Consider the following 27,363-nt stretch of genomic DNA (forward strand, 5'->3'; position numbering starts at 1 on the left):
GTTTACTTGTTGCATTTGATAATACTTTGTGGGTAACTGTTTTCAGTGTTCCTCTTATATACTTGGTCTGCTTAAATTGTTTTTTAATAGGATCTTTAAAATAGTCTTAGGGAAGATTGAGGAGGCAGAGGTAGTAAGCTTCTAAATTTCAAATCACTACTCGAGACTGGCCAAATTTCAAGCCGTATCTGTTTAAAGTCAGGTGAACACAAATGAACGGGTATGTATTTCCAATTTCTGACTCCCAACATAGCTTTCCTGTTAACTTTTGAAACAGCCATTTCTGCTATTAGGAAACTACCAATTTTAGAGCAGTATTTCTAGAGCTTTTTACCAGTTCTCATAAGATACCAGAGCAAATATTCATTTCTTTTCTTTAGATTTTTTTCACCAATCTGACTTCATGTAGGTACTTTTTGGGGGTAGACACTACACAAAGTCAATCTTTTAGCACAGTAAGTAGAGAGCATCCAACACACCTGCTATAACCATGCCTGAAATGGTAAGCTAGGTCTCCTTCGCAGTTCCAGCTCTTAGTTGGAACGGCGAGGTTTTTAATGCTATATGCAGTAACAAACCCACATGAAAAAAAACAGTCAGTTGCATTTTGGTCCACTTTCATCTTATTTTAGCTTTGCAATATTTTAGTTCTCCATTACAGCTTTTGACTCAGCCACTGATTTACACAAGAATCTCGCATTCTGCCCTTTGAAAAGCAATTTTTTAGCCCTCTGGTTGGGGAGAAAACTTTTAAAATAGGAAAGCTAAAGATTTAAAAACCACGTAGCAAATTTAAAAAAAGAAAAGCAAGGTGTAGAATAACCAAACCAAACCAGCAGCATGACTTGTAAGCAGATCACCTAACTTTTCTTTAATAATTCTTTCATGATTTCTGTATACTAAGATTTTCCAAGATTACATTCAGAATAATTCATTGGTAAATAGGGTAAGAGAAAGAGGAAATTACAAATCTAGCGGTCAGTAACAGAAAACAAATCTATAAGCGCTGAGGAAAGAGGTTAAGTGCTATGCTAGTTAATAAGAATGACAGCTTGCTTTGAATACTCATACTGGCTGTCCAAGATATTGAATAAACTTCATTTAAATTAATTTTCATTATTTGTAGAGTCTGTGTTAGACATCTATCATTGTCAGTACTATTAATATTCTTTCCAGAGACCATTTTATCAGCATATTTAAATGAAACTTTTCCTTTTCAATATTTATTAACTCATTAATATTTCTTGATACTAATATCCTCCTTGTAATATCCAAATTAATGGCTACTACAAGGTATTTCCTACTGATTTAACTTCTTAAATTAACAGATTTTTATTCTCAGGTACTAAAAATGCACTTGAATTCCTAAAATTGTGCTTTCTTTCTATACAATGCATCCATTTAACTGAATGAAATTTAAAACCTACATTTTTGTCTTTTTTTTCATACACAGTAGTAAAACAGTGCACCAGCCAGGTCCTAATAGCCGACAGACTATGAAGCAGGAAGGAACGCAAATGTGAAAGTTGTTCATCTTACCCGGGTTGCAGTCTGTGAGAAGGGAGCAGATGGAGAGGAGAACTTTAGAAATGGTTAATGCTGGACTCCAGTTGTCTTTTAAAATGTCCAGGCAGATGACGCCTTGGCTGTTAATATTACAGTGATAGATTCTTGTCCGAAACGTTACCTAGAAAAGACAGTGTGTCTAAGTACAAAGGTGTTGAAACCAATAATTATATGACTATTAGGCAATTAAAAAATTACATGAAAGAACACTTTGCTTTCCTAGCTGAAATGACAGTATTCTGCTACTTTCAGTTAAAGATGGAGCAAGATAGGAATATTCATTAGAGTATAAACTCTGCCTCCTCAGTTTGGGGCCAGCAGAAGAACTAGTTTGCATGAGATAAAAGTGGGACATGTTTCCCAAGCTTCCTGTTGCCTCAGTTTCTCCAACTTCATGCTTTTTGTATGGGGCCAAAAAAAGCTCTTCCATCCACTCAAATGGACAGTGTTGATGGCTTTAGACTCTTAAGGGAGGAAGAAGAAGATACTGTCTTCACTGTTCAGCATTTGACCCAGTAAATTGAGCTGGAAAAAAAATTTGCAGGCAGGCATCACATTAGCGACTACTAGAAAAAATAAAATGAAATATCTCTGAGGAAGGCAGCTCAAAGAAGATGTTTTTATTTCCAAATTTCAAGTCACAGTTGAGTCAGTAGACTTTCTTAGAAACACCTTATGTTTTCTGTGTTTTATTTTTAGGATTTCTGTATCCATTTGGCGTCACATATTCTCTCCCAGGTGATCCTATACATAACAAAACTGAGGAGGAGACCATTTTACTTCTTTTAGTCTGGAATGGCGTGCTTCTGCTTCAAGTCAAAAATATAGGCCTTTTATTTTAAAAGAATTTCAGCTATGAAAGTCGGTGTTGTCGTTCAGAATAAATAGTTGGATAGGAAGGGACAGTATAAAAACCCTACATCTTGGGGGTCTCCACCATGGATTGATTTCTCCATCAGTTCTATTCAAATGACAAGTCAAAACAGATGTTTTTCATGACATGTTCATAATATCTACAATGAAGATGAACAATTTCAGTGGTCTATCTCATCAGCAACAATAACTTCCTGTCAAGAGACAGGCTGCTTAGGCATGAGACAGCAGCAGGCAAGCACATTGCCGGTCTTAAGCAAGCGTCTTCTTGTCCAGAATTGGATAGTGCTAATAACTAGGAGTGCTTATGCACCTCTCCTTAGCCGACCACACCAATAAATCCACTTCAGGATAGTAATGGAAACTGATGATAAGCATGATCCTATTCTGAATTTATTCAGTAACAAAAGTCGCAGTGATTTCAGAGATTGAGATTGGGCCATTTATCAGTAAGCCAAACAGAGGATACAAGTGAAATAATGTAGTGCCTGTTTTACTTCAATAAAAAAAACATTCTTTAACATACTGAACACTTCTGCCCCTTTCAATTAAATCTTTCAAGCAGCTTTGACAAAATAATGGAAAGAAAAGGTAGTTTTCTAGGTAGGGTTTCTGGTATTAAAACACTACATTCAATAAAAAATATTTTTTCTAAAAAGTACTTTCTCACACAGATCTGAGAAATCACATCTGGAGCCCTAGTGTCATGATCAGTGAGTTATGTAACAAAGACCCCAAAATAGCAGGTTTGCCAGCTTTTAAATATATCTGTGTGTAAAGGTATTGTCAATTAATAGGCTAATTGAATGTTTTGCTGCTCCACACCCTACATATTTGTAGGTTTTTTCCTTTTTTTCTTCTACAATTGTGGTTTCAATTATTCTTTTCTGGTCTAAGTTCTTTTACTTCTGATACTTTTATAAGAATCTAAAATATTTCTGGCATGATAATCTCAATTCATCCAGTCACTATAGCCAAAAAATCTACTTTTTCCCATTCGAACTCCCAGTATCTTCAGCATTTGCAGTGAGGGATGCCTTTTTGAAGAGCAAGAAAGTAGTATTCAGTGATAAAATTAAATATTTACCTACAAATGGAAGTTATTGTGAATGAAGAAGGTTATAAATACACAGAAGTAGCAAACTGTCTTACAGAAATTGCATGTAAAGAGTGCCCACAAAGGGAGTTGGCATGGAGGAGCACCCTGTAAATTGTAGGTCAGTACTCATTAAGTCCTCAGATAGATTAACTTTCAGGCGCTAATAATACTTGAGACATAACTGAATTAGGAAATACTTTATAGCAAGATGTCCCATGACTCAGGCAAACATTTTAGCACTTGTTTAATTTTAAGTATTATATGCTTACTTTTCACTACATAATTAGAATAAAGCTTTTGTTTAATTATTTTTCCTGAACAGGAGTGCTTTCCTATACTGATTAAAAATTTGAGGACTTTTTCCAGTGGTATCTGAAAACACTGAGTACTCCAAAATACAACGTCTCTCTGAACGCAAAGGAAACAATGCGGAGTCCACTGCACGGATTAATCTATACCCTCTAACTTGGTTTAAGGTATCAGTCAGTCTAAGCTTCTAACCTGCTTATGAGAACACCATCAGTCTGAGTCTGCATTTTAACTTGTAATTGTTTTACTGTCAACTTAGAGAACAGACACATAGTCACATATTCCCTTGACTTAGTTCCTTTTAAGCACTGACGTAGGGACTATGGGAGTTTGACTGCCTTCAGAGAGCCACTGGGATGAATGAAGGTAGTTCATATCTTTTATAAACTGTTCAACACTCCTTTGTCATCTTAGACTATCTGTTTGGTGGATAAACGTAGGTAGTATTTTGTCTCTTTGTAGTTGGAAGGCTATTTTTAGAAAATACTTAGATCTGAAATATAGTTTTTTTTTTACTACGAATACATCTTAAACCCATGACGCTGAGGAAGGCACCCACTCACAAGATAAGGTTTGCTGCTTATCATTTACAAATATGTCGCCCACTCACCAAACATGCCAGTGCACTTAAAAATGCCTGTCTAAATACATAGAAGCATTTTAACAACAAAAAATTACAGCTTCCAGAATTTCTGAAGAAGTTGTATTAATGACAGCCTTAATACACTGGGGATTGGGGACTGACAGTAGGAGGTAGTTTTGCCAGCAGATGCCACAGAGCTTCCCGGCTGATGATAGCAGCATGCACCCTGCTCTCAGGGCTCAGGATCGCCAGAAGAAGAGAGGACCTTGAGGAGACGAACACAAGCGGAAGAGCCAGAAGTGGCTCAAGAGATTGCCATGTCCCGGGGCAAATGGGGAAATGCCTGCCCGCTACTCCCCTCCCCATCGAGGTGGTGTGGCAGGCTGGCTTTGGGGCCAGCGTAGCATCAGAAACGCTGGAGTTGGCGTGCGAGGAAGCGAGGTACCTAGCCGCTATACCTGCTTTATGGCAGAGGCAGCTATATGGAAACCTGCTATCTTCCCTCACCTTCTGCTTTCTGGCCCTGGGGCACTTACACAACCCCAAATCTGCTCAATTTCACATTGAATTTGTAACGAACGTATGGGCTATTATGAAAAAATAGGATCACTAGGCTATTCTGACTGCACTTCTTTCTACTTTTCCATGCCTCCGTGCTGGAGAAAGGAAAGGGTGGCATGGGAAGGCAACATGGAAGGAGAAACGCATTCTCAAACAAGGATATGCTGACAAACCCAAATCTGTTTTCTTACACCAAAGTAGTATAAAAAGACACAATACAACTGGGATTACAGATTGCTTTCCTCATCCAGGTATTGCCCCAAATTGCAGCTAATCTGGGAATTGCTAAAATGCAACTTTCTGGAAAGTGTGAGACGGGGGAGGCAGAATGTCAGGCAGTAAGGGAGACTCGGAGGCTCTTCCCTCTGAACTGCCTGCAGCTAGGTGGCCCCCTCCCTTTCCTACAGACCCCCCTGCACGTGATGTTGTGTTTACCATATACACATTTTAAAGTTATGCAGGGTCCTCTCTGTTACATATGTAGAGAGAAATCAAGTGATACTTCCATTCCAGAGGAATTACACTTTCTTTAATATGGTCATATTTTTATCTTTGATGCCACTTAAATGATTCCTATAAGGGAGACACTCTAATTCCATTTTTCCCCTGATGAAAACACCTAAACAATCCCATGTGGAGGCTCAAGGGGTGCGTGGGTGTACAGTAGAAGTTATCCTCAGACAAATGAATGGTAGAGGAGTTATTTATCTTTTTTTCAAGGATAAGTGTCCACTATGGTTTTACTCTCTTTGATTCTGCAGTTTTAAGAGAGTATCTCATTTTTGTTGAATACAAGTGCAGGTCAAAGAAATGTGAATTACAGGAAATAGGGAATAATAGGACCATCTTCTGAAAACTATAAATGTACTATAAAGAAGCTCTAGAAAGGTAATTATAAGGAATTTAAATTCCATCACTTTTGGAAATAAATAATAGCAAATTCACCTGTTTATTCAGAGTTGTTGAATGCCAACCCTTCTGAGTACTGTAAAATAGAATTAAACAAATATGAAAACTTTATAAAGTCTCTGAGAAGAAAATGAGGTTATTTACTTAAAAGGAGACAGAAAATGATTCGAGAGAAAAGCTATGAATGGCTGTTCACAGAATAAGCTTTAGGACAGAGAAAAGACTGTTTTTAAAACCCAGGAAGGGCAAATTAAGATGGATTTCAGTTGAGTGATTGTGGGCAAGCGACTGTAGGCAAGATAAATGGCACCTGGATCTGAGAGAGTCACTTTGAACATCAGTTTTGCAGCATGATTTAGTCCTATAGTCACTCACTATCTCTGTTTTGAACCTAACATTTCAATGGTAGGTCTAAATCCATCGTGGCATTAGCAGTCCGGTGTGGGACTTGCCTAACCTCCACTGTGAGGTTCAGGCTCATTAAGGCACCACAGCTCTCAAAGGGCTGGTCCCACGGACACACACGGCTCCTGCACTTTCTGACTCCCCAGATTTCAGCTCAGAGCACACCCGTCATAATTCCCTTCAAAACAGCACCTGGAGGAAGAACTGATTCTCCAGGTCTCCCGTTGGCACACAAAGGGTTACAGCCTGTCTCAGGAATTGCATTCTTCAGCCTGCTTGGGTCCAACCCCACCTCCTTGTCTTCATTCCTCCCACTCAAGTTGGGCGACTGTGCAGAGAGGGATGAAAGATTCACGCAGTCAGCAGGGCAATAAACAGAAACCAAGCTCTTTTGCAGGGCCGACGCTGGAAGCAGAACTGAGATCCCAGGGCTTTCATTCCTGCAGCTTTGCAGAGTTCCTTCCAAGCTCCCGCCTTTCTTACACGGGCGCAGTCCTGCATTCTCTCCTTAGATGAAACTTCCGCATTTCTCAAATATTACCCAAGAGTTCTGTTTTAATAAAACTGTGGTGGCACTATCTGAAGTGGAGGAAGTTGTACTGCATACAGAAAAGGTTATATATATATTAAAAAATATGATGCCCTTTATAATGATGTTCATGGAGCTCAGGAGGGAGTAAGTAGTTCCCATCTCAGTTTTTCAAACTTTATGAGCAATAGATTTGTCTGCTTGAATAGAAAAGTAATAAAAACAAGATCAGGCCTATACTCTTTAGTAATATAAGAAAAACTACTATAAAACAACCTGAATGAAAAATGTCTATAGCTGTGAGTGACACAAAGGTCATGCAATAGACTTTATGTTAATTAGCATCCTTAAATTTCTGACAGAGTGCCTGTCATTTAATCTATACTGTACCCAGCACTGAATCTGCATTTCTAAGACAGGAGTTTCATCTCTGTTTTCTAACACAGAATTGCAGCACACACAAGAACAATCTTTGAGACACTTAATGGATTATTACATAAACTGCATAATAAATGACTGACCATATGATGCTCACCATTAAATTGACCTGGTTAAACATATGCCAAGAAATGAACTTCAGCCAGTTCATAGAAAACTTGCTCACGCCTAATTTTAGTAGGTAAAGTGTAGCTATAGTTTATTATATCACAGGAAAATATATCTCATCTGCATTAGCAGCAAATGATAACTTGTAACTACTTTTATTTGACCTACAGAAAAATCTGATATGCAAACCATACTGGGGTTTCTGTAACAACATGGACCATTTGAAGGATAGCTAGTCAGAAGTGATAACAACTTAAATGGCTTATAATAACATTCACATGAGTTAAACTTTAATATTGTCCAAAATGAAACAGTATCCAATTTGAGTTATCATTCAGTATATTAATGGTAAATATGAAGCTGAACTTACACCACCTCATTGAATAGACTGTTGCAGGAAAAAGAAATATAAATTTAAATAAACAGAACAATGCTAAACATCTACTTTATATAAATATACTTGTAAATATACACACAGACTTGACAGCAGAAAAAGTAGAGAAGGATTTTGCTAATATGAGGTACTTGAGAAGGGAAGAAAAAAAAATTCTTTTAAGTTGTACCAAGTTTTCTGAAAATAGCAGAAGAGCAGGAGAGAACAAAGGAAATGGAATAGTGTCCAGGTTAGGGAGGGTCAGAATAGAAACAATATTGCAAGATCCTCAAAAACATCAAAAGCTTTCTCCCATAAAGTCAGTACAAATTGTTATAAAATTATTTTAATTTAAATAACATAATCTTTCTTATATTTAGTAATTCCATTGGAAAGTCAGGAAAAAAGTCATTTTATAGAGAGTAAAATTTTTAGCGATTCAGTTGTCATTTAACTTTTACAAAACAAATCCCCTCTTTTCATAGTTTAAAACATGTAGGCTGCATCTTCCAATATATATTTTCCTTCTGAGTTTGCCAAAGTGCTCCTTCATGTGTGGTTTAAAGAAATACAACTGTTCTCGCCTAAATGTGAGCAAACCTACCCCATAGCAACATTTCTATTTTACATAACAAATCATATATCACAATGTGACAGATAGTAGTTGGCTTTTTACTTTTGTTCCTACTCATGCTGTTTCTGTAAGAAGGGGGCTCCTGGGCGCGCTCAGGGAAATCAGGTTGGAGAGCGAGCCGGCTGTGCCAGGAGGGGACGCCGGGCACCGTGCTAGCAGAGGGCAAGGCAGACAGGCTGCAGCAGGTGCTTACGTGTCTAAATTTTATTCTAAGAAAACTTGGCTTTCTTTTCTCCCCCAATTCAACAGCCTTTGGATATTTAGGGGCTCCCTACATGGGGACTTCTGGGCAGATTCACCTCGGAACTGTAATAGACTTGTTTCTGCTCGTAATCAGGACGCCTTTTTGTGGTATGCGGTAATAATATATATATAAAATTCTTTCTCTCACATCTGTATAAATGTATATGTACCTGTGTGTGCGTAAAAAGAACAAGAAAGAACATTAATACATGATGCATTTTTAGATCACATATGGATTTTATGCAGCAGGAAAAAGCGAGTGATACGATGGAATCAATGCCGTTTCTAAAAATACTGAATATCCAATAGAAATCACACGTCCTCTTCTGAAAGTAAATTTGACAGGTAGCGTGCAAACCACTGCTATGAGGTAGAAGATATCCCCTGCAAGATGCTGGACCTCTACAGGGCTTTGGGGGCACTTAATATACTGGGTATTTATAGGAAATAGGAAGAAATGATGGCACCTTCCAAGTTTTGGGGAGGGAAAACGGGAAGGGTGTAGCTGGATAGGTTCATTTTCATTAAGACTAAAGAAGTAAATATAAACCAGTGATATAAATTAGTATATTAAAAACAGAGTGAAAAAGAAGGCCATTCATTGGAAAAATTGGCAATACGATTTGGCAGTCACTGGAAGAATGATCAGATAACTGAATTCAAAGGAAATCTCACAGATTTACAAGGTGCTATCCTATCAGATGTGACTTCTACATTCATTGATAGTAAAACACGGTTCTTGATTCTTTCCTCAGCTTTATGTATTTCTGCTTGCATCTCTGTCCTCCACTTTACATCTCTGCGATTCTGTTATTTTGAAAGAGATTAAAGTTTCCCAAGGAGTCACCTAGGTCCAATCTGCACTGAGCTCCATGCTGTACATTGCCATATAGTACCCCACATATTATCTGAACACACACAATCTGTGGACTGGATAGAGTTTCACAGCAGGCGGTGTGTGTGCGGGCACTGCCTGTAACAGGTTTAATTCCCAGCAAACAGCTGCTGGGGAAGAGCAGGATGAAGGCTGTTACCTCCGACACTGTCCTACCAGTGCTGGGTTGTTCATTTGTGCCTTGGAGAGGCTCCCATGCATCCAATTGCTGTCTCCAGTCGTCCAAAGTCTTCACTGGCTTGGAAAGCCTGCCACCTCCTCTTGTTGGCATGGATGAAGGATCCCCGGGCCACCGGCAGCAAGAAGCCATAAATAGCCAGGCTAGGCGAGGAGGGAGAGCGCGCGGGGGCACGGCGCACGGCAGTGTGGGAGACGGCGGCAGAGGGGACTATGGGGAGAAGGAGAGCAGGGAGGGCGGGAGGTAGCCAAGCAAAGCTGCGAGCGGCACGGCGCGGCAGCGAGAGCTAATGGGATGTGACAGGGGCTACGAGAGAAGCATGATGAGGCAACTGCATGTAAGGGATAACAGTGAGAGCAGACTATCATATCTGAAGGCAAGTCAGAGGACAGCGATATCTGGGGGAGGACAAGGGAAGACGGGCTGAAGCCCTGCCTACACCAGGACTGCCGAGACAGCAAAGAGTGATGGTCAGATAGGCTGCACTTAAGGTTATTTTGAGATTGAGAGGTTGACATGTAAATTGTGTTAATAGTGACACAGGCAGTTTAAAATAAGCAGGAGAACTATATTAAAAATGTGATTTTTAACAAAAAAGCATCAGTACTCTAAAAATAAAATTTGGGGGGACAAGTAGAAGAAGAGCACTTGTGCCTTCTGAGATCCTTAGGTTAGTAATACCAAGGAATGCTTATTTTTTCTCATGCGCCCTTAGGTAATTTCTAAGCACAGTCTTTCTATCACACTGCAGATAAGGAAAAATGTCCTTAACAGCCAATCACATATAAAATAAATATGAAAAGTAGAGTAAAAGCCAGGAATAAAAGGAACTGCCTATCATACATGAGACCGAATTTAACAAAAGGGTACAAAATTTGTACTGCAGGAGAAGGATTCCACATAATGGTATTTTGTGCATACAGATTAGTGTTATATGGCAATTACATACAAAGCATTGAAGAGATGTTCAATATTGCCATCAAGACCAGATTGTATAGATACTGTGTATGACATTTACAAAGGAAGAAGACTCCCCTAGCAGACTAGCAGTTGATTTAAAGCAGCTAAGCTTTCAAACACTGAGAACAATTTTTCAGTCAGTCAATAGACATATGAGATTTACAAGGAGGAAATGGGGTTTTCTGTTATTCTAATTTTGATTTAGAGGTGATTTAGCATATTGCAGCTTTCAAGTCCTGCGAACAATTTTTCAGTCAGCTGAGATTAAAGTCCCTAGCAAGATTAATTGTAGAGTTGGGATTAAGAGATTTTATAAATCACTCAAATTCAAAAATAAAGCTAGCAGAGTACTAGGATAATGATAGATATATCCATATTGTATCAGCTACAGCTAAATTGAATTGACACTGTAATAGACTGAACACAGTCAAATATCTGAGCAGAAGTTATTAATAAAGATTATTCTTGATGAAAACGCAGACACCACTGTAGTGACAATTCCTGGAGGGAGTGTTCTCTTGAAGAGTATTCTCTTTTTTACAAACAACTGTATGAAAGACTGTGATATGGTTTCCTGATTTGTAAAGACTTCCTGTTCTGGAGGGACAGTATGGAGGCTAATGAAATCAACCCCCTTCCTTTGACAGTTATAGCGTACATAACATTGCAGTGTTAATTTGTCATGATGGCTGAACTTTAGAAGATCTCAGATCAAAAAAGTTTGCATACTTAGGGAATTACTGGTTTCTAAGGTGGACCAAAAACAAAAATAGGCTGACTGAAAGATGTGATACACCCTATCCATTTATATATATATGTATACACACACCCACAGATAGACACACGCATACATACAAGAGACATCTATCATGTATGTATAGCTATATATCCCATTCAATACCCTAGAGAAAGAGGCAGAGCAAGAGGGAGAGCTTTCCTTTGTTAAAACCAAAGGGGAAACTGTCTGAATTCATTAAGCATGAAAGGAAGACAGCGGGAAAAAGAAATCTCAAAGGTATTTCTAAAAAAGGTTGAGGGGTCATTAAGGCATTGGAGAAATAAAAAGTTATTTCCTTGGCAGGCCATCTAAGTATTTTCATTCATTTCTTTAAGTGGTTAATCAGAGCAGGCCACAACTTTCTCCATTCCTAAGTCCAATGCACTACAAGGGAGATAACATATTTTTGGGCTGAAGCAAAACCTCACTGTATAAAATGTGTCCTGAGTTTGTGAGCCAAGATTGAAGTCTCATCAGCATCTGCTTTTGGCAAAAGGTGAGATCATGTGCATACACTGTGACTTGTTTTGTCTGTTGCATACCTTCCTCTTGCTTGGCATCTCAGAAAACCAGCACGATGCTTTAAACATTAGAGGATACAACTGGCAAGAAAATCAGGACACTGTAGGCTGCTTGATTTCTTGCTGACTCAGCCAACTGGGTGCTCAGCTAATTTCTGCAGTGTTGCAGAAGCTTCTTCGCAGTGGAAGCTAGGAAATGTTTTTAATTGATTAGAGCCTCCCAGAAAGCCAAAGCTAATTTGTCAGTTCTCAGATGAGCTGTTCTAAAAATCTTGTTATCTGGTTATACAGATAAATTGGAGATAGTTTGGGATGGCCCTCTGTCACTTCTTTTCAAGCTGCATCAGTCACAAGTAGAGAAACTTCTTTCAGAAGAACAACTTTCTCCTCTGCATGACTATGCTGCAGTTGCGGGTGAGGCAAAATGCCATTGATTTAAAAGGAAAGCAGGGCTGAAAGGGTCAGTGACCTCTGTCTCGAAAAGTTTGGAGTCCAGTTTCAAGGCATGAGACAAAGTTGAAAGACTGAAATAGACTGACTTCAAAGAGAAAAAAATTGAATACCATGAGAGCAAACTATACCATGACTTACCACAGTTATTTTGTTGAAAAATAGCTTAATTTGACATTATGCTTATGACTCAACTTTAGAGAGACATTGACAGGCAAAGACGGACAGAAAGAACTATTGATCTGTAGGGGAACAACTAGCTGGTGCAGACTAGAGGGGAAATCTGGTGGCAGTGATGTTTGGATGCACAAAACTAGGAACATAAAATGGACCACATAGAGCAATTAGAGGACGTGAAGAACAGAGATAAAATTTTAAAATCTTAAGTGGCTGTGATTTTGAAGGCTACAAAGGTGTAAAAAATGAAGGAATAGTTAAATAGCTTAAATCAAAGTTTTGGATAGACATTTTTTCTTTGTTTAAATAAAAACTGAATGGATGACTGATTCAGCTTCTTTTAAGTGATAAAGCAAATTAACTATCAAGAAGAACAAATGAAAATTAATTTCTAAATTTGTTAAAACCCCTAAGTCCATATTTCTTTTCTTCAAGTGCAAATGTGCTCTCAGATATTTTTTAATTAATGTTTTCCAATATGCAGTAGAGTGCCACAATCATCAGAATAAGTATCAGCAGGGTTTAGAGAAGAAATTGGGATCTTTTAGAAATTATTCAAATCTTCATATAAGATAAACCAAACAATGGCTACACCATAAACATATTTCATTTATAATAAAAAAAATGAAAGACACTTAACATTATCCAGAGTTCACTTTCAATATATTTTTCTTAGCTGAAAAATTATTTTTCCCTTCCCAACATGCAAGTGCAACCTACACATGTATGACAACAGAGTACACAACATCTGAGAATAGATAAGGAAAATGGATTGTGGAAAACTTTCTGCTGATTTTAATAGGCTTTGGATTAGGCCCTGAAACAATAACTGTGTTATGTGACATGGGCATTTGCCTTTGGAACCTTACGCTGGGTCACGTAATTGCATCTGGGAAATACAGTTTCTGTTTCTTCCCAGGTCTTTGTGGTCACATCTTTGGAAGATCAATTTTGACAGTACTGATTTAAATGTTTCCTTACTTCATAGTAAAAGAGGGATAAAAATGGCCCACAGAAATCTCAGGAGGAATGTATGAATTCAACCATAGCAAGAAATGTGGGTTAGACTTTTTCTGTTATGTACTTACATGGATGTTACCTTGCCAGCATTCAGGAATACATTTTAAGTCTTTCTCAGTACATTCCATTCCAGTTTTGCATTTTTATCTCTAGGTTTTTTAAGACGATACAGCCATGAGAAGTGGGAATATACTTAGAAAAAAAAAATCTAAGATTATTTATTCCCATGACCCTAAGAACTATGATTTTAAGAACAGCACTAAATATCACAAATCTTGCGGTGAAGTGGAAGAGATGTCAACGCACAGTGACACAGATAACACTCTATGGTGATTCCAAATGTTATGTTCTACCTACTCAGCACATTTCTTATGCTAGAAATAAGTGTTTGGAGAACATAATTAACTATTATTTCCCAACAATATTGACTGGCAGCAGTTACCTTATGACAAGCAGTCATCTTCCCACACTCCTTTATTCAAGGGACTTCCCAAAGTATTTTAGCTATGAATCAATTTCATAGGGTCTGGAAAATATGTGTAATGAAGTAGCAACAGTTTACGAGTTCCTACAGCAGGTCTGAAGATGGGGGTTACTTACAGCAGTGGCATCAGCTGACTAGAGTAAGAACCTATGTGTATAAAGTATGTTAGTGAAATATTAGTTAAATCTGACACTAGTCCCCTGTGCACATGTGCTCCTTATTTTCTTACAGATAACAATTTCCTTCATCATAAATACTGGTCTTGTAGGAATACAATATGGCATCAGCAACTCTCTTGTTCTTTATCAAGCAATACATTTTTATATGATTTATATGCACACATTTCTTACAATGACAGTTGGAATCAAGATAAAGACAGACAAAAGATCTATTGCAAAGCAGGATAAGATCCTCCTCTTTGCTTAATATTTCATTAATAAGCAATGCACAGCTGCTTTACTCATATCTCAGAATAATTCAGTCACCAAACATAACTGAGTGTGGATTGCAGAAGTCTTTCCTTGTGGTGAAAAAGCAAACTGGACCTTCACCTTCTACTTTAAAAGGATGCCTATTGCATATATTGCCTCAAAACTCAACAGCTGCAATGGAGAGAAGGACAAAAGATGTCCCTCAAACTTGTTTTTCATATCTAGCCCTTAACATGTTAGGTTTGGATTTTTGAGATAACTTCAAGTTGTATTTTATAACCAATAAATCCATTCTGTGGATATGCCAATATCCACTAAATAATTCTTTCTTTAATTTGCTGGGGGACTGAGCGTTAACTCTTGCATTACAACTACTACAAACAGACTAAGCCAAGCAAAGAGGCAAACAGAAGGGACCTGTCAAGATGGAAATCCATACAGCAAGTGAGAAGGCCAAAATGGTGTGGGTCGGGAGGAAGGTTCGAACAAGGCAGGGGAACAGAGCATCACTGGATTTCAGCATACCCAAAGCTTCAGCTAACTGAACTAGAAGCTAGGACTTATAAAGTCCAAAATAGTATTTCGCTGTGCAATTACAGTTATCTAAATCAGAAAATCTGTAGTCAGCAAGGTGTACAAACCCCCATAATGTTTGTCATGACCTCACAGCTTCCATAAACTGTAACAACAGAAATAGGAAACAAAGTTAGACCATCTCTAACACTGCTAGAGTATGCGGTTTTGTCCCATCTTTAGGTCACCATTTGGGGAAGTGCAGTTTATAGAATCGCAAATGTTTTGAATTTATATCTCTTTTTTTGCTCGTGTTATTTTCTTTTTTAGTTTTTCTGATGATATCAACAATGTTAACTACTACAAAATTATTATTGTGGCATTAAAATTCTGTTTATAAATACTTCTCTTTCAGTCGTCTACTCACAGTAATCAGGAATCAACTAATCTCTCTTTTAATGCAACACCCTTCTGTCATAGGCAAACATGGCATATCGACCCTTTCATAAGGGTGTCAAAAAGAATGTAAATTTTTTCCTCCATAACTCCTCCTGGGGAGCTGTCCCAGAACCTCACTCTTCCCACTTGTAAGGTGAACAAGTAACCTTTTTTCACTTTGTTTCATAAGACAGGCCTATCAATTTATCCAATTCTATTAACAGCCTTGCTGGGTAAATTTTCCAGTTTCTATGAGTTTTATTGACTACAGGTGTTTAGAATTGCACTCCCTGTTCTCGATAAAGTGCTTTAAATGTCTTGTATATGACACTGATAATTCCTTACGTTTCCTTGCAGGAAATTCCAGATGATGCATCTTATGGCTGTACTTATCTTTGTTATAGATGAATTAGACTGGCAGTTTATAATAATCCTGTGATCAACCAATACAGCCCCTTTTGGCCTCCTCCTTCAGAAATTATTGCTACTGGTTATTGATGAGATTTTGCACTATTGCATTTCACCCCATTTCTGTTTCACCCATCCTCAAAACCACTAAGATTTCTCCTGTATGGCATTCTGAGCCTACCCCTTATTGGTGATGATCTCCCAACTTCATGTTATCGGCACAGTTCTTTGGTACGTTTCTACATTTGTGGTTACTGCCATTATTGACAGCCTTAAAAAAGGAAACCATGAGGAATTCTACAAATCATTGTCTTTCAGTTCAGTTTCTTGTCTTTGCTGCCTTATTTCCACATTCTTCAAGAAAACTGATGTAAAGTAATCAATTATAACTTCATGAACAGTAGAGTATTTTGCATCTGCAGAAGTAATTTATATGGGGTAGAGCAAAAAGTGTGCATTTTGTCAGACTGCCATAGACCCCTGGTGAATGATAGGGGTCAATGGCAAAGATTAAGTATCGTCAGCTGCTTACAAAGGGTGCAACATAAATATAAATGCTTTCATATTAGAAACAAACCCAAATCAAACAAATAACTGCTTGAAGTTATGTAACCATTTGTTAAATAAATCCATATCTGTCCAAGTATACTGGAGACATGCAGGAAAATTTTAGGCAGTTATTTAAATTCTTTCCATCAAAATATTCATTTTAAATATTCATTATTTCCTTCAGAGTTTTATATTTTAACCTACAGTTGTATACCAACACACACATTAAAAAATATCACAAGGAGAGGACTCCTAGCAGACTTTTAATATCCTCCTACTAACCTTAGGTGGTTTAAAAGGATAGTCCGGTGAAAAGGTAATGTCAAGGAAGAAAACTCCACCTTCATATACAGACCCTGGAGGACCCAGTATAGTTGACCTCCATTCATAAATGTTGTCTCCTTTGGGTCCAGCACTAAAACAGAGAACAAAAATATAACATAACAATTACATACACGTAAGAATATCCATCCATCAGTTATACTCTACTAATAGTAGTGCAACAACACTAGAAGTTAAAATTATGTATGTTTATTAAGTCAGCCTGCGATAACACATGTAACTGGTGTCCTTAGCTCAGTCAGTGACCTCACACATTCACCCAGAAAGAAGTATTAAAATCACTGATTTATAAATTATTCAAATAAATACAGAAAAAGTCCTGTCTTATCTCAAATATTTTAGGGGGCAGATGTGCAGTATTTACAGTACAAGGATACAGAGACTTGGCTGAGATATCTTGTCACTGTCTCACCTTACAAGCCATCCTATTATCACCTACCTTCTCATCCACCTACCTCATCAGTCAGTAGCAGTATAATTGCACACATTATCATACAGCACATGATGTACTAAAGACTTAGCACTGTATAAATGACCTTGGAGCTGCACTTTCTAAGTCACTATCCTAAGGACTCCAGTCACTAGTACAGAAGGTTGCTTTACTCTGCAGTTGTCACACTATCTTAAAAAATCTATAAATAGAAAGCAGGTTAAACTGTAGGATTATGTTAATTCAAAGTCCTCATTTAAAAACACAGCACTGAAACAATATTTAAAATATTCAAAACATAGTCTCGTATACAGAAAAAGAAAAATCTCTCACCTGCATAGTTAATTCCTGGATAAGCAAATTAAAAACTAATAAAGTTTTTGGGCATTACTCTTCTATAAGCCAAAATAGCCTTTTTTTCAGACAACATAATGCTTGTCCAGGGAAAGATATATTTTACTCAGGGTGGCCTCTTAAGGAAACTGCAGATTTCTTTTTGGTTCACAGCTTACTGATACAAGTCACTGATACAGGGCCTGAATTTTAATTAGGATCAATTGGGATGGTGACTTCTGGGTATCTGGCTAATATTTTTCACAGGAAGGCAGTGTTGGTAGATTTTTCAAATAAATGATGTAGTATTTTCTTAAGGCATTTCTTGTGAAACAATTCTTGTTATGTTTGCAATAAAGATTGCAGTATGCAGGGGTTTGTGAAATAACCCTGTGTGTAAAACAGATGAAAGCTCTTGGCTATGCTCCATGCCTCACAACATACCCAAGGCATACAATTATTATACGACATCATGTCATGTTCACTGCTCAACTATTCATTTTGTTCACTGAAAGTTAATAAAACCCTCTTTCACCTGAAATTCCTTGGGCTCCCTTCATTAAAACTTCTGACTGCATGATTCCCTGCATACAACTGAGCGACTTAGTACCGTGCAGTGTAGTTCATTAGTCATGGTACCTACATCAATTTTCTATAATAGCTGTTAATGCTTCTTGGCTTTCTAAACTACGTGCTTTCTTAACAAAAATGGGTTACAGAGAATATAATATTATGGAACATTCATTTTATATCAGTCTCAGTAACAAAACTGGCAATTGTTTTAAAGATAAAATCAGGCTTTTTAAGTATCACAATAGCAAAAGTGCAGCCATCATTCATCCATCTATATTTCACAGTGTCTGTAATACATCAGGTTGCTGGCTGCCAAACAAATTTAATTTACCCAGTTCTCAGTTTGCATTAACCTTTGAATAATAAAGCACAGCTGAGACTGCTGTAAGAAACAAACCAGAGAATGAATAATTAAAACACCTTCTCTGCCTTTAGAAAGACCAACCCCAAGTCAACAGGGAAGGTTTAATTGTGACTGAACTAGGCATTAAGGGGCTAATTGAACTCTTTATAAGCCCAAACGAATGCGGGACTACCACTGTCACGATATTCGAGGTTCACAGAAAGTAAAGCCCTAAAAACTCAGGCAATTAGTTCAAAAAGAAAAGGCAAGAAGTAAGGGCAGTCTAAATCTTACAGAAAAAAAACCCTATAATATGTGAAGGAAATCCTTTCCTATTTTCTGCAGGAAAATGCTCTAATACTTGGAGAATCAATGACCCAGTTGATACCAGCAAGGTTAAAATGGAAGTGATGATATAAATATCAATCCCAGAGAAATGGTTGGAAACAGCAAGTAAAAAAAGAAAACCTCGCCTGTATTAGTGTTCATTTAACCAGCATGGGATGGTTGGGCCCTTTATGGGTTTGAGACAGGCCCACTTTTTTGATCAGATGCTAAAACTGTCTCTGACAGTGGTATTTTCATAACTTATATTATTTTTATTTGTTTTGCCTATTTGTTTAATTGCATTAACCTTTGAAATGAGCAGTCATTAATTAAAATAGTTGGAAAATGCTCCATCTGCCAGTTGAACTGTTTCGGCACGTCCAGCTACAAGCCCAGCCTGATCACATTCTGCAGATGCTGATTAACATTAATTGAAGGTTTTCTTTGCAAATGAGAGATGAAGCTTTATTAAGTATTATTATTAATTTAAAGAATAGCTTGAATTGTATGGAGTGTGGGAAGACTGCTGTTATCAATGTTTGCCCGTTAGAGTGCTTGCTGGCAGCAAGGCTGTTCAGCCGATGCAAAATACCGATTCATGTGCACAGTCAACAGCTGGTATTAAGGGCAACAGCATGCACAAGCATAACATTTTTTCACTTGCACATTAATAATACAAAAAGTTTGACAGGTGTATTTCCTTGCTTTCCTTCTCTCCTAATTGTTAAGCCTTTTTTTTATCCACATTATTGGCAACGAGAATGACAACTTTTCAGGCTTCACCAGAGAAAATTCCCATATGCGCAAGCCCTCAGCCAGAGACTTATTCTATAAGGTTTATAATGCAAGAGGATTTAATTGCCCATCTCTCTACATGGATATTTGCCCGGCGCACTGAAGCCCAAATGTTTTACATGGCAACTAAATCACAGATCTCAAAGAAAGTAAACTAAACATTCCAGTGCTTGAAATTATGTTATCTTTGGAAGGATAGATTCAGATGTGCACCCACTCGGCAAAGGGCAGACTAAATCTGTCTTGAACTGAACTGACCCAGAGCCAGAGCATATATGTGCTGCTTGCCGCTAACCTAGTGCTAAATCAGTCAGCTTCAGGCGAGAAATAATGATGGCTCTAGCAGCTCCAGGTGGAAATGGCTGAATTATAAAGATAAGGTGGTTAGGATAAGGACAGATCTGCTGTCAGATATGCTGGCAGATCAGCAGCTCGGCCTCCAAATATGAGCCCTGATTCTTAACCCCTAGCAACTGTGCAGAATAAAGAAAACACGGAGCCCAACGAGAAGAATGCAGTGTTATTCTGGAGCTGGTACTCCAAACATTTCCAGAGTATTTCCAGGTGGGAATTGTAACATAGGACTAAGGATGTGCAGCTGAGCATAAAGGCTCATGAGACTTAAAGTTATCAATGGCTTGTCAAGAGATAGCTCTCTCCTGTCATTATTCCCTTAAAACTGATGATACACTCCCCAGAATACTGTCTATTTTACCCGCTAGGGAGGCTTTGCTCACTGGAAGAGCTGGGGGTGGGTGGACATCAAGCCAATCTTATTCATCCTCTTTTAGAATGACATCAGTGTGGATATATGAAATTAAGGACAAAGAAGTCAATACACATAAAACAGTCCCCTTTGTATTTATTCTCCTTTGCCTCTCCTAATACACCTCAATTCTGTCACTGCTTCCAACACATATGGTTGCAGGTGAAATGTATGCGCATCAGTTATAGTCAGTAGCAAAATACTTCAAATGCTACTATAATTGAATCCATTTTACTTTAAATATGCTTAACATATTGAGTATTTTCTATTCCCTCAACATGTTTTAGGCAGGCAGTCACTTGAAAGTAGTGCTGCTAAAAGCTGCTTGTCCAGTACAATCTTTATAAACACTAAGCTTTGACTGCATTTGGAATGTACTACAATATTCAATTTAAAATGACGTATCAATAAATTAACAGGAGAGTTGTATGAAAACTACAGCATCTATGAGACATAATGTTAAAAACCTATCTAGAGAAGTAATGAAAGCACTGTTGATTTTTAGTTTCATCAGAGCTGTGATTTTTATAGAAATGTACTCAATTTCCAGAGCTTAACTCAAAAAAGTGAAAATGTAAAAGGCCAAAGAAATAAAGATATTCTACATGTTTATCAATTAGTCATATGGAATGAATTGATCAAAATAATGTTATTATTTTCTAATCTAACTTATATTTCTTGATGAGGGATCACATGCTTCCCCTATGTTTTTAATTGGAGGTAGCATAATCTCATACTGTGCTTCCAGTGATGTGGAAAATGAGGACAAGTTAATGTCTTCCTTTGCATTTCTTGCTGGAATCCAGTTTTAAAGTGTAACTGCACTCCTTAACGAAAGGGAAAGATAACCCTGTAGCATAAAAAGAAGAAGCGAGAAAAGCAATTGTAACTTGCATTGTGTCTGGTTCCAACAAGCTAACGGCCTTTGGAGGGAAGCAAATAGGCTAATTAAAATAGGAAATCAAGATGCTTGGAAGGCCTTCCTGTTCCTCAGGGCTCCAAAAGAAATGGAAAGATTCTCCTGGACCAGGTGAGTTTAGGTTTATTTTTATCCTTCTCCTTTGCAACAGGGCAGAATAAAGCAGAAACAGGATGTTATACTCACTTTGTCCATGGTATTCATTTTTATTATTGTTTTATCTAATCTGAACTGCATTAAAGCACAAAAACACATATCAGACCTGGGGTTCCCTTGCAGTAGGCGCAGTTCAAGGAGGATGCAGACCCTCTGAACTATCTACAGTAATATATGAAAGCAGAAGGAAGAGGGATATAAGGAAGTCTCTTCCTCTTGCTTTCCTTTTATTACAAGGAGCCTTGACTTCACGATTTAAGAGGTTTCCCTCTGAGGAGAGAAGCTCACCGCAGAATTATCTCCACTTATGAGACATACAACACAATTTCTTGCAATCCTCTGTTTCTTGCACATCTAACAGTTACGCTGGAGCAGATCCTGCCTCTAGGTGCCTTAGTGAATGCTTCTGGGAAGCCACTTGCCCAGAGGGCAAAGTGGATACAAAAGTATCAGAAGATTGTTGAAATAATTTAAGAGCACAGCTGGTGAGGGAAAAGGATGGATGTGATAAAACAGAAGACTGCAGATTCAGCCTTCAGTGAGATACGTCTCCTGAGAAACTCACACGAAGCCTCATTAAAATAAATCCAATACATATCCCTGCTCTGTTTTGAACATGTTGCCAATACTGAAGCTGGTCTTGAGCAGGAGTGTGGCTTTGGTTTGTACCACCAGCGTGTCTCAAGTGATACGCCACCAAGGAGGAGCTCAGTGCTGTCCCCACGCCTGGGCTTTGCCATGCCACCAGCAGTGGAGCTGTGCTGGCAAAGTGGCTGCTAGGTAATCTCAATCTGGGAAGAAGTCAGCCAGCAAGGGCTATGCTGAAGCTGGCATCACCAGGTGCCTCTCAGGCTGACCAGCACACCAAGGCCAATCGTATTCAACAAAATGCACAAATAGTACCATTGGGAGGTATTGGCACCCTGCCTCCACGAGCAGCTGGAGTTCCCACCCTCCACATTCCCCTCCGTGGTAACTGCTGTGTCTCTCTGGCTTTAGGACAGACGGAGGCAGTGTCAGCGACACTGGTCCTCTAGCTAACGGTCATCTGTTGTGCTGCTTCTGCTCTTCTGCCAGTCCTCTCCTCTCTCCATTTTGGAAGCCACTTGACCCACCTCATCTAGAGTTTTCACCCCCTTCTCTTCCCTTGTTATTGACAATTCTTCTTCCTAAAACCCCTATTTTCTCTTTCCTGCTTGAAGGTGGTGTCCCTCTCTCTCTGCATGGTGGTGATTCATTGGTCTTTCTTCATGGATAACCCTTCGTCCCCTCGGGTACATGCAGCTCTCCCTCCCCCTAACATGCCCTGTGTTTTCTCTCATCAACAGGCATCAGCGCATTCTGCAGTTTTTTAATCTTTCTCCAGAAAGGAGGAGGGGGTGGAAAGTTGCACAGGGGGATTTTAATTCAGGACGGCAGTTACTCATTTTGTTTCTTTCCTTCCCTGTTGCCCTTCTGAGATGTAGAAAATGAAGAGCAAGCAGAGCAGGTGCTGCAGCAACAGTGGGATGGAGAAGGGAAAGGGAGTCACAGCTGCTTACCCAGATGCTACAGTGATACCAGTAGGTACTTTTATAAATGTATGTAATAAACAGTTGCCACAGCAGCCAAAGGAATACATTTCTACAAAACAAAAACAAAGAGATAGCAGCAAGCACTGAGACTGCCTGTGGCAGTGGGCACAGTTGTATGGTTAATAACACCTCTGCTATGAATAAAATTATCATGCTAGTCTCTGAGCAGTAAAATCAAAGAACACTTAAAGAAACAAACCACTTCAGAATTAGAGAGAAGTGCTATAGTTTGTCTATAATATTGATGACTTAAATCTTCAGCAAGAAACAACTTCCTATCCAATTTGTCCCTTTGGAATGTAGAAACTTTTCATTTCCTTTTTTCCTGAAAATCTTCTGAAAACTCCCAAAACCTTATTTGCTTTTTGTTTTTTTTAATTTTTCTTCATCTCACTTCCTTCACCTACACGGTCCAAAAAATGTCATTAAAAATACTGGAAGATGCTGATGGTTCTTACTAGTTTCCATTTAGATGAAAGCTGGAGATTTTTTAGCATGAAGTTCTAGGTCCAAGAAATCTGAATTAGTCTGAGAAAAGGATCTAACACACTCAAATTTGGGTCTGTGCTAGATCCAGTATTTCTGGTTATCCTGCAATACTACTGGGAATTCATGTTGAATATATGTTGGAATACCAGCATAATTAGATGAGGTAAGCATGATTTTGAGGTAGGTATGTTTCATTAGATTTATTTTTCATAATGGAAACTGAGGATGAAGTGACAGGTCTTTCTGACCTGTCACTCAGAAAGTCTTTGGCAGAAACAGAAACTTCAGACAAATCCCTTATACTACTTAGCTTTCATTACAGTGACAGAATTCAGCTGAAAAATTTTGATCAGACTTTCTTCCAGTTCAGGATTACTTTTGTGACTGAGACCATCCTTCTTTAAGAAACTTAAAAAAAAAAAAAAGTACCTTTAGGCAAGCAGTCAGAGAGTAAAGGTATCAGGATGTTTTTCTAACTGATATTTACAATTCCTTCAAAGTTGTTATATCCTGCTTTTATCAAATGTTATTTATGGATGCTAGTCACCATTTTCGATTATACTTTGGGACCAACCTGTTTGTGGTAAATGCAATCGGAAAGATATCTAGGACAACTGATCCTAGTGAACCGTCAAGGGAACAGCAATGCATGACTGCATACAACTAACTACGCCTTGTTATACTTATTAAGAGTAATTGAATTCAGTACGGTACTGCATGGCTTCATTGTTAGTCTTTAGTTTTAGCAAGGTGTTTCTCAGAGGTACACTTATCACCAAACTCGATATGCAGTTTATACTTTGTGGCTTCCTACCACCGCAACAAACCCGCTGCACTTTAGGTCAGTGTGCCCAAGGTTTGTATGAGGCAATTTCTCTTTTTTTCTTGAGATTATCTTTCTCTGCCTGTCACTGGAGCCACTAAAAATTATTAAGGGAACCTGAAGCACAGCTTCTCTCCTGCTGAAGCTGTGTTGTGTTTAAAATTCATGAGTCTTGGCCACAATAAAAATAACACAGATTAAGAACAGAGTGAATGTCACTTAGTTGACTTTATTATTCACTTCTAAATAATACCACTAAAAATTATTAGAAGTATTGTAACACTTTGGTAGACTGGTATTATTCAAAGAGTACTTTGAGACTTTTATTCTCTAAAGTCCTGTCTTCAGAGCGTCCCTGAGATAGAAACCATCATGAAGAGAACCATTTCTTAATGCATAAAAGTTATTTATATTACAGTATCTACAGCAATTTATTCATTGCAAACACCATTACACAGTGTATGATCACAGCATGCTGAGTATTCACAATGAGATTTAAAAATGGCAATTTTGTTAAGTATTCTCCACTTCGTTCAGCTGAACAAAATTACATAAAACCCTTCATAGAAGGCTTTCCTCGTTCAACTCTGGAAACAATGCTTTGCTTGCTATTACATATCTGTGAATCTGATTCCCTTTTGCCACATCTTTTTCTTTAAAAAGTAACACCATCAACTGTAGTTACATCTCTTTTATACCACCAGAAACAGACTGAATAGTTTAAATAAGACAAAATATTTATCTGTCTGATTTGCCTCTATGGTAAATTCTTTCAAGCATGATTTGTAGCCATATTTTAGCAAACTAGGAATGAAAAAACTACAAATAAATTAATAAATATTCCTGAGACCTCTTAATATGTACTCCAACCTTGAAGCTCACCCTGTGATTTTATTCCTTTGCAACTCCTAACTTGCCTCTCCTTGAATCTTTTTCCTTCCCTATATGATAATTCATTTATCAAAATGTAACTACTTTTTAATTTCATGACATTTCCCCTTATCCACAACAGCTGCAATCTAACATTCAATCTTTTCTAAGTTAAACAAAAAACAACACAAAAAGGTGAGATAACACCATCAGGTATTATATTCTTAAATTCTAAATCTAATTTAAAAGGATGAGGTCACTGAGTGTGGACAGATAGCAGAGAAATCCCACAGCAGCTGGAAGATTTAAGAGCTGTAGTAGGGAAGAAAGCATTCTTTAAAATAGAATTGCCTTTTTAGTTTCTGTGGAAACCTTAGAGGCAGCACAGGAGAAAAACATAGACAGGGCTAAAGCAGACCAGCTCAAACAGACTAGAAAGATTTCTAATTTATGCATGCAATACATTGAAAGCTTTGGATTTGAAATCCATCTGATAAGTTGATTTGATCATTTATATAAAAATGTTTCCAAATTCCTGCTTATCACCAGAAATGATTTGAAAAAATCATGCACAGTGTATCAGGAATGGATGGATCAGCTGAGCTGTAAGTAATGCTTTCTGATGAAGAAGTACTTAATTCAGGAATTTACTGCTAAGATAGCTGGAAGACCTCAGGTCAAGAGTTGACTTGGGTTTTCAGCCCCTGAGGTGGGAGACTTCAGATTTAAGGTGGGTGCATTAACACACAGACAGCACTGCATACTGGCTCACTACAAGGGTAATGTGTCCTCTGCTCATAATGGAGGTCAAGAGCAAGTAGATGAAACAGGGAAAACAAGGTAGCCATGTCACTTAAAGAACACCATATCCTCAGTTTTGCATTATTTTAAAACTAATAATTATATCACGAATATTATGGTATGTATTTCATATAATCTATTTCATATATTCATGAATATCATGAATATGTATTTTACAACAATATTTACAAAATGAACTTTAAAGAAGCAGCACATCAGGCCCACTTTGAGGCCTATCTATAACATTTATATCTTGCCTACCATTACAGTATTAAGTACCAGCAGAATAAAAACTGAGACTTTCACTCTTTTTTCCATTTATTGTGATGGAATATGTAATGTGAAATGACTTTGCTAACTACTTCTGTAAAACTTCATAAATTTAGTGACTGTTCAACTTCCACTATTCTTGATTTTCTCATATAGCTTACATACTGTTTGAGGTATAAATGACAAAGGATTTTCAAGCATTAGAATGAGATTGTCAGCTATTCCTAAAACAGAAGCATAAAAAAGAGACATTTAATAACCGCCCATTAATTGTGACTACGCTAATATTCATCCTTCTCTATGCAGGCCAATAGGGGAATCTTTTTATAAAGACCTCATTTAGCAGGGTCCAGAAAACCTGGGACATATAAATTCAGACTAATCAGTCCATTAACTTTGGTGACCGACTTCAGCACAAAAGATGATTCTATACTTTGTTTAATATATGCAACCAGAACATAACTATGCTTTGGGGGGAAATCATTATTTCTGCCACCTCCAAACCATTTGAGCTCCAGAAGATTTGACTACCCTTATTTTAACATATGGAATTCTTCATAATATTATTGGCCATTAAATTATAATATTAAGTAAACAAAATAATTATGACCCCATACTTTTCATTATTAAAAGCAAAACCTCCTTAGTAAGGCACCATCAAATACCAGACACATGCACACGTAAGAAATTTTTTAAGTCTTATACAGAAAAGACCTCTGTAGTATCTTACTTTAAGGAATATTAGTGTAAGGATACTCTGGAGGACTCAGCCACTTCAGTAATTGAGAATTATTTATACAGGATGATTTATAATATATGTACGCACACATACTCTTATTATTATGAATACTATAAGCAAGGCAGTAATATTGTCAATGTCTGTGTATTCTCTGTTCCTCAGGAAGATGGTTCTATGTAACCACTAGTCCATGCATCTTTCCCCTTTTTTGAAATGATTTATCAAACTGCCTATAAAGAGGTTTGATTTGCTCATGACTGTCATCTTCAATATCCCGTCTGTGGGCAGGTGCCTAAAGAGGAGCCTGGAAATTTTGAAACCTTATGAAACAAGAATAATTTCATAGCTTGTTTCTAAAGTGGCCGGATTTATTTGCACATT

At 37.8% G+C, this 27,363-nt stretch overlaps 1 protein-coding gene across 2 annotated transcripts in view; it reads right to left on the reverse strand.

Moving 5' to 3' along the window:
• Positions 1–27,363, reverse strand: part of LOC106483488 (ubiquitin-conjugating enzyme E2 E2) — a 215,120-nt gene that overhangs the window by 23,732 nt on the left and 164,025 nt on the right. For both annotated transcript variants that reach the window (XM_067292473.1, XM_067292472.1), the window contains exons 4-5: positions 16,715–16,847; positions 1,540–1,687 (exon numbers count right to left, since the gene is read on the reverse strand). In XM_067292473.1, coding sequence (XP_067148574.1) covers positions 1,540–1,687; positions 16,715–16,847 — 281 coding nt within the window. The remainder of the gene's footprint in view (positions 1–1,539; positions 1,688–16,714; positions 16,848–27,363) is intronic.

The sequence above is a fragment of the Apteryx mantelli genome, chromosome 2 (assembly GCF_036417845.1).
Source record: "Apteryx mantelli isolate bAptMan1 chromosome 2, bAptMan1.hap1, whole genome shotgun sequence".
In the NCBI taxonomy this organism is placed as follows: Eukaryota; Metazoa; Chordata; class Aves; order Apterygiformes; family Apterygidae; genus Apteryx; species Apteryx mantelli.